Consider the following 10,000-nt stretch of genomic DNA (forward strand, 5'->3'; position numbering starts at 1 on the left):
ACTTCACCTGGAGGATGCAGAAGTGAAAGACAAAATGTCATTTTAAAATAATTCAATTCAATTCAATTCAATTCAATTCAATTCAGTTCAGTTAAGTACAGTTCAATTCAATTCAACTTAATTCAGATGTTCAGCACTTCTGCTTTCACAAAGTCTTTCATTGTCACAAACAGGCTTCACGGAATACAGGGTCCAAGACCCACAGCAAGCAAGGCTGAAGTTCTCCTTCCAGACCTCTCCTTCCGAATCATGACCTCAGATGAGGAAACCCATGCTCCTCTGGCAGGGGCTGGGCCGGGCTGTTACCACAGGTTCTTACCATAGGATTTGCCGTTGATGGAGCACCTGTTGAAGGTCATGATGTTTTGAGTGAGGGTGCCGGTCTTGTCAGAGAAGATGTATTTTATCTGGCCGAGCTCCTCGTTAAGCGTGGTGGTGCGCGCCTGAGCTGGGGTGTCTTTCCGGGGGTAGTACATCTTCCTGTCCCAGTTGATGTAGAAGCTGTTCCCCAGACGAATCATCTCCACACTATCTCCCCCAAAAAAAAAAAAAAAAAAAAGGTTAAGACCACAGACCTGTGGATGAAAGACCTAAAAACATACAACATTCCTTTGTCACGTCATTTCAGCTGAAGACTAGAACAGAACTGTCGCAGTCTAGTCCTGAGGGGCCATACATCCTGATGGTTTTCACAACAACAAACCGTTGCGGTCTCTGATTGGCTGTTTCTAAAATAAAAAAGCACACACACACACACACACACACACACAAAAGAAGCCAAAAACCTGAGCCAGTCTGACCTGACGTAAAGGGAGATGGGCACCACAGTGTTGAGGATGATGACATAGGACCAGAAGGTCAGGAAACCCGAGAGGACGGGGTCCGAGCTGTCGGTGGACGGAAGGAAAACGGTAAAAGAAGAACCTTCCGTGGTTTCCCAAATCGTGTTCCCGATAGCCAGGACAGTGCACAGCAACGCCAACATACCGATAATCTGAAAAAAAAACAAAACCAAAGGATCCATTTTATTTCCATTCTAGTTCTTTGTCCCGTTCTCTCCCTACAGTTTTCCTCTGCATTTCAGACTTACACATAGCACCAGCAGGTTCATGAGGTGATCAACACTCGTGCGCTTGAACTTGGTCTTCCCCGAATTCTGCATCAGCTTGGTGTCGGGACCTGGGACAGTCAGAGAGGGGGGTGAGGAGAGTGAGGGGGGGGGGGGGTGTGAAGGGGGAGAGTTAGACAGATCTGAATTGACTCAGAAGGGTAGATCTCCGCGGCAGGTGCCAGAGGGTTTCTGGTTTGAACAGGACACAAAGGGATGTTGACTTAGCACTGATGAGGCTGACGTTTCTATTACCTCTGCCTCTCCTCTGGCCGCTTGCCTCGAGTTCAGACTTTGACCTCAGATCGCTTCTCAAAACCAAACTTTTTCACGTTTTGTCTAATTTCTCCTTTGGATTAACAATGATCAGTCCAAGATCGATTTCAAACGTGTTCCACCTCAGGCTAATATCATTTTGAAAGGTGTATAACGTAACAATAAATGTTAAGGTTTTATCAGTGTGAATTTAAGCAGACAAGTCTAGACTGCTTTCTGTAGTTATCAGGTAATATTGGAGCATCTCCGAATATTCTCATGCTTTTGGCTCTAGTATAAAGACCATAATAGCCTACAGATCATTGTCACAAAGCTATACTCATGTCTCTGGCTATAAAAAGATTTATTTGAATAGCATATAAGGGTTACATAATACACAAATACACAAATAAACAAAAGTTCTGATTCACTGGATAACAGTTCCACCCGCTGGGGAAACTGTTCCCTGAGTCAGATATGTTGATCTCATCATAATGGTCATCATAATGGAGTCTCTGGGTAAAATACCTGGTCTGCTGGGTGAGATTAGGAGTCTGTCACAGTTTTTCCTTCTGCTCACTTTTATAACATTTCTGAGGCTCTACATGCGTCTGCGTTTTGTTCACACACAATCCAAACGAAGTTTCTAAGATCTATATCTTCAGAAACCTACATTCAGCTCCTGCCACATTCACACCTTCAGCAGAATACTCAGCAGTTTAGAGACAGGCTTTAAGGTTTGACGAACCGCCTTTTTTTCCGTAACCGACGCACCACTATCGCGGGTCACGCGCCCTCTCCCAAACAGAAAAATGACCCCATCTGTCGAGAGCAGCGGTAGACACTGACATAGTGACATGATCACTGACCTCCAAAGATGACCATGCCGAAGCACCACTCTGTGTTTCTCAGGGTGCAGCCTCTAAGCAGGATCTTATCATTGTCCAGGGAGTGGACCTCCCCGTTCAGGGTCAGCGTTCCTTTGAACTTATCCAGATGGTTGTTCGGAGGCTCACAATGTACCTCACCTGAGTCACACACACACACACACACACACACACACACACACACAAAGGACGAGGATGTGAAATGGGACATCATTTTCAAATATACTTATATGAACAGTGTAGGACAACTGTCTTGGTAATCGTATGACATAATGTCATTAGCTAAACAGCTCCTTAATCAGAAAATAAACTCATAAAATACTCATGAATGTTTTCTCATATTTTTACAAATCCACTGATCAAATAAGTTATTTTCTGCACCCTGAAGGACATCTTATTTAAACCGGCCCACACACCTCAGCACTGGTCTAGAGTTTTGGGTCTGATTAAATCTCACCGGCCTCTACCTGACAGCCAATCAGTGGACTAATAATACCATGACCTATTGTTTCCATGACAATTTGCCTGCAGTGCTCTGTCGCCAACCCCAACAGTGTGGGAATTTCTGACTCACCATCAAAGGCTGCTAGATTTTCAATACTGTCCCCAATTTCTCCTGTGACTGTCAGAGCCTGCTTTACCTTCAGATTAGTCTCTCTGAGAGAGAAAAAAGAGAGAGAGAGAGATAGGGAGGGAGGGAGAGAGAGAGAGAGAGAGAGAGAGAGAGAGAGAAAGAGAGAGAGTGAGATAGGGAGGGAGGGAGAGAATTGTGATATTGCAGGCCTCATGAAATGCAGATGAGAAAAAGAATCACACACACACACAGACACACGCAGACACACACACACACACACTCACAAACAAACTCTTCACCTACCCATCTAACTCAGCGGTCTCTACATAGACGAGGTTGAGTGGCTCACTGCTGGAGAGCAGCAGCAGGTCAGCCTGCAGAGGGGACAAGAGAGTTTGGACGTGTTTTCATTACCGTGCGAGTCAGTATGAGAGGTGTGTGACAATTTGACAAGATTGGAGCAATTCTAATACACATTCATACCGTCACAAACTCGTCAGTCTCCAGCTTGATGATATCACCCACTTGGACGTTCATCCATTTTTCTTTCTTCAATCTGTCAATGTTAGAATAAAAAAATTGAGGTCTGAAGCCATATTATCATAGTAGATTTAATGAGGTCAGACTTTGACACTTGGTTCTTGTTTTAACAGCATATTCTACATTCACCCAACGCCCACTGCACCATAAAAGGCAGGTATTACAATCTTTACAAAAGTTCTTTGTAATATTCGTAACAGGGTAGAAGGTTCCCTTTGATGATTTTGCATCTAAGCGGTACTCACAATTAGCACTCTTAGCCTGATCTGCCTGTTTTGAAAATTAGTAAACATACACATTTCACACCAATACACATTCCTCTATCAGCCTTTTACGTTGCTCGTCGCTGCCCTCTGCTGTCGCAATTACGGCTTCTTTAATAACTCGATGAATTTTCAAACGAATTGTACTGATATTATGCCTCTATAGAATAGAGGTACTCAGATCTCCAGTCGGCATGAGAGAGGAATACGAGAAACTCACTGGCCGTCAATGAGGACCTCCACTTCACGGTTGTTCACCTGTTTGTCACTCTTATGTCTGTTCTGGAAGAGAGAGAGAGAGAGAGAGGTTGGTTTGGCGAGGGGGTATGACAAGAAGCGTTACATTTGGCTCGAGCGTTAATACATTCAAAACAGTTGTAAACTCACATAGTCATCAGTGCCATCTTTCGCCGCAGTTATAGAGAGTACTAGGACCAGGGGCACGACCGTGGTGAACCAGGAGAGGGAAGAGATTTGAGGGATTAGCTGAAGGGGGGAAACACGACAGAGTTTGATTCTGGAAATTCTCAGAGGTCAAAAAACTCAATAAACACGCATCACATTAAATCAATAGATTAAATACCTCATCGATTATAATATATGTGTTATTAAAATCGGTGATAATCACTAGGTGGCAGGAGTTGGTGATAAAACAGGAGGGTGTTCCAGAAAGCGGGATTAGTGAAAACTCTGAGGTAGTTAACTCAGAGCAAATAGTAAAACCTCCATTGCTTTATTTTGCTAGGAGAATGAAGCCATAGCGCTTTTCTATTAGGAGGTGTACTACTTACTCTGACTTAACTAATTCTCAGTTTTCACTAAACCCGCTTTCTGGAATACGCCCCAGGAGTCCATGTGGATGTATTTGAAAGAAAAAACACGTTATGCCATATGAATATTTTTTGTCTATGTCTGATAGAGAAACACCTGAAGGATGAGGAGAAAGATGAAGTAAGCGTTGGCCAGCCTCTGTAACTGCTCAAACAGATTCAGCGGGAGGAACGTGAAGATGTTGTACTTTGAGGTCTTAATAGCATTGTTCTGGAAAGACAGATGTATGAAGAACAAAATTATTCACACAGTATTTGAACTGTTAAACATGGGAACCCGTGTAATTTATGAGGGAAACAAACAAAAAAAAAAAACAGCGGTGAACTGATCAGATGTGTAGAAAAGTAAGTGTAATTGGAGAAAAAGTCCATCAGTGCTCACCGCGTAGTGACGCGACAGGTTAAACGCTCTGTCATTAGCACGTATGTGTCTTTCCTCCTCTGCGTGTCGAGACACGACCATGAGAGCAGGGGAAAAAGTAATTATAACCTTTCTCATGCCAGAGAATATTTTAAGATTATGAAATGAGAAACTATTAGCGTGCATGCTTTAGACATCATCATAACGGTCGTCAGTCGGTCTTACCATTCACTTCCTCCTTCCCACAGTTGAGACCGAAAGATGACAACAAAGAACCCATCGTTCATTCTACAAGTCCATGGCCCTGCTGATAAACAGGTGATGAAAAGCAGAGTGCACAAGTGAATGTTTAAGTACTGGTTTGCAACCATACTTTAACGTTTATCTTAGCCCACATCAAACACAGGTCTGCACAATGTCTTCAGTCAAACTTCATTATCTTTGCAACATCCAATAGTGCTGAAAATTATGTCGGTTAGGGGCCAGTACCACAGTATGCCTATCTGCTTAATATTTAGACACTTATATTGAGTTTTTAAGTTAATGATAAACGAGAGAGAGAGAGAGACTGGGTGTTTTTACAGTCGTGTGTCTTATCAGTGTTTCAGTGTTGTTCTCTTTGTCACGGTTTCATCAGGGATCTTACGGAGGCTACATATAACAGTACACCTGCGTACATTTTCAGTCAAAACATGCTAAAAAAAAGTTTGACCATTAGATAATTAAAGCCGCGTCAGTGCTGGGAGTTTCTGTAGTAGTAGTTTGGCCGTACCCCCCCCCCCCCCCCCCCCCCAAACAAACAAACAAACAAACAAAAAAGACATCAGTGACAGATGTGTTAGAGTTTTTTCTTGTTGCAAAACATGAAAACATAGGCAACTGGATGCTTAGTCAGCAAAAAAGAATATAAGTCACCATTTGTTTAAGACCAGTTCACAACAACAGCAACAATAATGACAGTAGCGATGTTTTCATTTTTTAAAGGCCTTTGCTGTTACGGCTTCTTCTACAACTTACATAAACTTCTGTCATCAAGCCTTTTTTTGCTATAGCCGTGCAATTTGTACATGCGATAACATTCGCCAGCCGTGGCTGGATGGTGACAGCGATAATATTCGTTAGAGATGGTTGGATTTTGGCGGCAGTTAACCATGAACATTAGACTTGTAAAAGTTTAGTGTAGGCGTAAAGGCATCTTACACGTTCCTTTTTATCTTATCTTGTGTTATCGTGGGGTTGTACGCTAAAGCAACGATAAGCTAAACACAGAGCAAGGGACAGGTACGAGCCCTCCAAACATCTGTAATAACCCGAAATTACTGTTCTTAATCAAATGAAAAAACAAAAAAAAACCCATAAATGCGTTTCTCACATTCTGAAAATTAATTATTTTAACACAAAACTCTCATGTTGTGGTCAAATCATCCTGACTTTGTCGTGGAGTCATTCAAAGTTAGATTTTGTTCTCTGAAATAATTTATTGACATATGATATTTCTTTTTATTGTTTGTGTTAATTAGTCTTAGGAGTATTTGATCACGTCTAATGACAATCAGGAAGCTAATGAAGAGATGGTGAAACATCTGGAAACCACCAGTTAGGCTGTGTGTTGTACATCGAAATCAGAAGGATCAATAACTGTTTTCTGAGGTTGACCAAACCCGTTGGTCATTTGTCACTGCAATTAAAACAAACAAACAAACAAACAAAACAACCCCCCCCCCCCCCTCCCCACGGACCCCAAACCTGTTTCATGCTAAATCCAGACAGGACATGTTTGCCCTCTTTCACTCACACACATTGTGTCTTGAGTCAATAGCTGAGTTCAACAACCTTCCCTCTCAAACAAAATTCAGCTTCCTCCTCCGGATGCTGTACTATCCCATTCAAGTTTGTGCATACAATTCCTTATTCATTTAGAGTGAAAATTCTGACAGAATGTAAATTAAGCCTGAAAAGTTCTGATTGGTTAATACCACTGGGGAGATTTCCATCCATTCTAAACGTTACAAACGGAGCCTGAAATGCCCTAGGCACAGGAGAAGTCTTGGTCCAGTGGACATTCAAGATTACTTAGAAGCTTGATGAACACTCGGAAAGAAGACGAAATAGCACAAATCGTGAAGCTTAAAGATTTACATACCGAAGTCACAGTCCTGCTATCCGTGTTTCTGAGGGGACCAGCCGTGTCTTACAGGAAATCGCTGCCTCACAAATACAGGAACCGGACAGGTTGGGTGGGGTCTGCAGACTACAACCCCCACAATGCAATGGCACTCACGCCACCTTTCCAGGTGGACCGGGGTTAAGGTGAACAGAGCGGCTGTAGTCTCCTGACTTTTGGAGGCAGAGGTGTGGGTATACACAAAGGCTACTCTCGGGCAGGAGCAGAGAGGAGCTTGGAGTGTCTTGCGGAGGAGAGGGGAGAGAGGTTAGTGCAGTGGGCACTGATCAGACTCGGTCGAGATCAGGGCCTCAAAGCTCCAACATGAGCAAACATCCGCCTGATCTTTGGACTCTGATGGCAATATTCAGAGAGAGAGAGAGAGAGAGAGAGGTGAAGGAGAGAGAGAGAGGTGAGGGAGAGAGAGAGAGAGAGAGAGAGGTGAGGGAGAGAGAGGTGAGGGAGAGAGAGAGAAAGAGAGAGAGAGAGGTGAAGGAGTGAGGGAGAGAGGTGAGAGAGAGAGAGAGGTGAGTGAGAGAGAGAGAGAGAGAAGTGAGGGAGAGAGAGAGAGGTGAGGGAGTGACGTTAAAACACACACTGCGTTGTCTCTTTTTTTTTTTTTTTTAAGAGGGAAATAGGTGCATGTTGCAGCCATACACAGCTGGTCTGAGATGAACAAGTTTGAATAAGTGATTAATGATTACATGAAACTATGTAAAAGACATTCAGACATCAAAATTAGAAATGCCTTTTTTCAAAACTACTCTTACAGAGCTATTCACAGCAAACAACAAAGTTAATATTCGCTCTGCTTATATGTATCCATGCTCTAGCACCAACATGATTCCTTGTGTTTTGTGTCAAAGTAGCATGTACTCTCTCTTAAGAGTCTCCAGGTAGACTGGGGAGTGTAGGAGGGAGCTTAGCGTAGGGGAGACACTCAACACCGGACCACTGGACAAAGAGGGTCTGTGTTTTTGGTCAGATCCCTGGGATTCCAGCAAGAAGCTCATACAATAACACACACACACACACACACACACACAATGCCAACGGAATGCAGTAGTGCTATCTCTGTAATAATGTTGACATAGAAGGTAATGGCAAAACCACACTATTATATGACTGTCAGTCTGCAGCTGTTACAGCCGCCATGAAGCTCTCTGTGTCTGTGAAAATGACTGTCATCAGCCAAGGCTTGATAGGGCTTTTGTTGGTGGTGTCATCAGTCAGATAGAGAGAGAGAGGGAGAGAGAGAGAGAGAGAGAGAGGAATGTTCTTATCATTCCCAGGATAGTCTATGGAGTATAAACACACCATTCCATTTGACATTGCCTTTTTTGTTGTTGTTGTTGTTGTTTTTTCATTGTTCTGAAACAATGGAACATCCCAGAACAGAATCTGAGGCACATACCTGAGAAATGAAATAGTTTTTTTTTAAAAATGCACATGAAACACATACCAAGTACACAGCAGAGGGGAAAAAATGTATAGTATGCTCCCTGGCTGGTGTGTTGTGTACATGTATTATTATGAAGTCACATCCAAGTGTGTGTTCAAAGTATTTTAACCCATCACAAACACTGATTTGTTTTTGTTTTGTTTTTTGAAATATTTTATTTACAAAAATTCATCAGTTGGAATGTAAGTTTTACACATATACTCTTAAATGATCAATACACACAATGTTTCTTCTTCAGTGGCAGTACAACATTAAAACAAACAAAAAAAAAGAACCCAAACTTCACAGCAGACGTCTGGTTAATTTGACTGAATGTGGTACATGCTCTCTGTAATTATCGTCATAAATTATAGAACATTAGTGCAAGAGTTCACGCGTATTTTCTTCTGTTTTAAAAAAGACCCTTTAAAAAAATCAAAGTTAAAAGTGAAAAAATTTTTGCACAACTTGGCACGAGGAACACGTTACAAAGAGTGTTGGCTTTCTCCTCAAACACAAACATGTGTCATTCAGTCAACAATCACAATCAAATATATGAATACATATATGTATGTATGTATGTATGTCTATATATTTATATATACACACACACAGTAGGACTATACTGAGAAACAGGTTGTGCAATGTTTTTTTTTTAAATAGTTAATAGTTAATATATTTTTCTTTGCCCTACACATTGGCAATGTTAACTTTCAAATATAGGCAGTGTTTTGTGAAAAATATGAGACATATTAGATGTTGAATTCTAGAGTCATTATAGTGAGTAGTTTTGCATACAGTACATATCAAAAAGAAGTTTCCAGTCCTGCCTGACAATGTCTGAGTAAGGTAAATATTGCATGACACAGTTGGTCAGTTTTCAGTTGTGTGTTTTTTTTTTCTCTTTCCTTTTTCAGTGTCATCATCTGGAGGGAGGCAGGGAAAAAAATTAAAAAAGAAAAGAAAAACATTGTGAGAAGAGAGACGATCACAAAATCTTTTGTTACTAAACCATCATTTCCCCATAAAAGCTAAATACGTTTAGACAATAAGACAGACTAGTCTATGGGGTGATTTAAAAATCTGAGAAAAAAAAAAAAAAAAGTCCCGTCGTTATGATGAGAAATACCAAACAACAAAAACAAGGGTTAAAAACACTTCAACCGACAGTCTCAGAAGGACTAAAATAAGGCCGCTTAGCAATCCGAGAGGAAACATATCGACTGCTGATTTTTTATTAATTTTTTTTTTTTTTTTTTTTTTACAGAGTGTATAAAACTTTTCTGCTGTCCAAAGCCTTCGCTTAAATTTGCTTGTAAAACCGCCGACGGATTTCCACAACGACGTTTATCTGGTTCACGCTAAAGTATCGCACGACACCCAACCAACACAGACATCTGAGATCACACCAAACTGACCGAAACTGATCCACAGACCTGCTCGAACACTGTCAAAGCACCTCCCAAACAGAAAACGTCGCCGAAATCAAACAAAACCGTCCACAGTGCCGACGCGTTAAGCCGCGGATGAGTTAAAATGTAACCGAGCGCTGATGCCTGTCACTCTGTGAAGCCTCG

General features: G+C 41.7%; 1 protein-coding gene across 1 annotated transcript in view; it reads right to left on the bottom strand.

The window, feature by feature from the left end:
- Positions 1-7,064, bottom strand: part of atp8b5b (ATPase phospholipid transporting 8B5b) — an 18,692-nt gene extending 11,628 nt beyond the window's left edge. The window contains exons 1-14 of the mRNA XM_030768890.1: positions 6,962-7,064; positions 5,044-5,125; positions 4,840-4,898; positions 4,555-4,668; positions 4,015-4,113; positions 3,848-3,909; positions 3,308-3,380; positions 3,128-3,198; positions 2,825-2,907; positions 2,233-2,391; positions 1,091-1,179; positions 801-994; positions 320-528; positions 1-7 (exon numbers count right to left, since the gene is read on the bottom strand). The exon at positions 1-7 is cut by the window's left edge and continues 37 nt beyond it. Coding sequence (XP_030624750.1) covers positions 1-7; positions 320-528; positions 801-994; positions 1,091-1,179; positions 2,233-2,391; positions 2,825-2,907; positions 3,128-3,198; positions 3,308-3,380; positions 3,848-3,909; positions 4,015-4,113; positions 4,555-4,668; positions 4,840-4,898; positions 5,044-5,098 — 1,274 coding nt within the window. The 5' untranslated portion in view covers positions 5,099-5,125; positions 6,962-7,064. The remainder of the gene's footprint in view (positions 8-319; positions 529-800; positions 995-1,090; positions 1,180-2,232; positions 2,392-2,824; positions 2,908-3,127; positions 3,199-3,307; positions 3,381-3,847; positions 3,910-4,014; positions 4,114-4,554; positions 4,669-4,839; positions 4,899-5,043; positions 5,126-6,961) is intronic.
- Between the last annotated feature and the right edge of the window lie 2,936 nt (positions 7,065-10,000).

The sequence above is a fragment of the Chanos chanos genome, chromosome 3 (genome assembly GCF_902362185.1).
Source record: "Chanos chanos chromosome 3, fChaCha1.1, whole genome shotgun sequence".
NCBI classification, from domain to species: domain Eukaryota; kingdom Metazoa; phylum Chordata; class Actinopteri; order Gonorynchiformes; family Chanidae; genus Chanos; species Chanos chanos.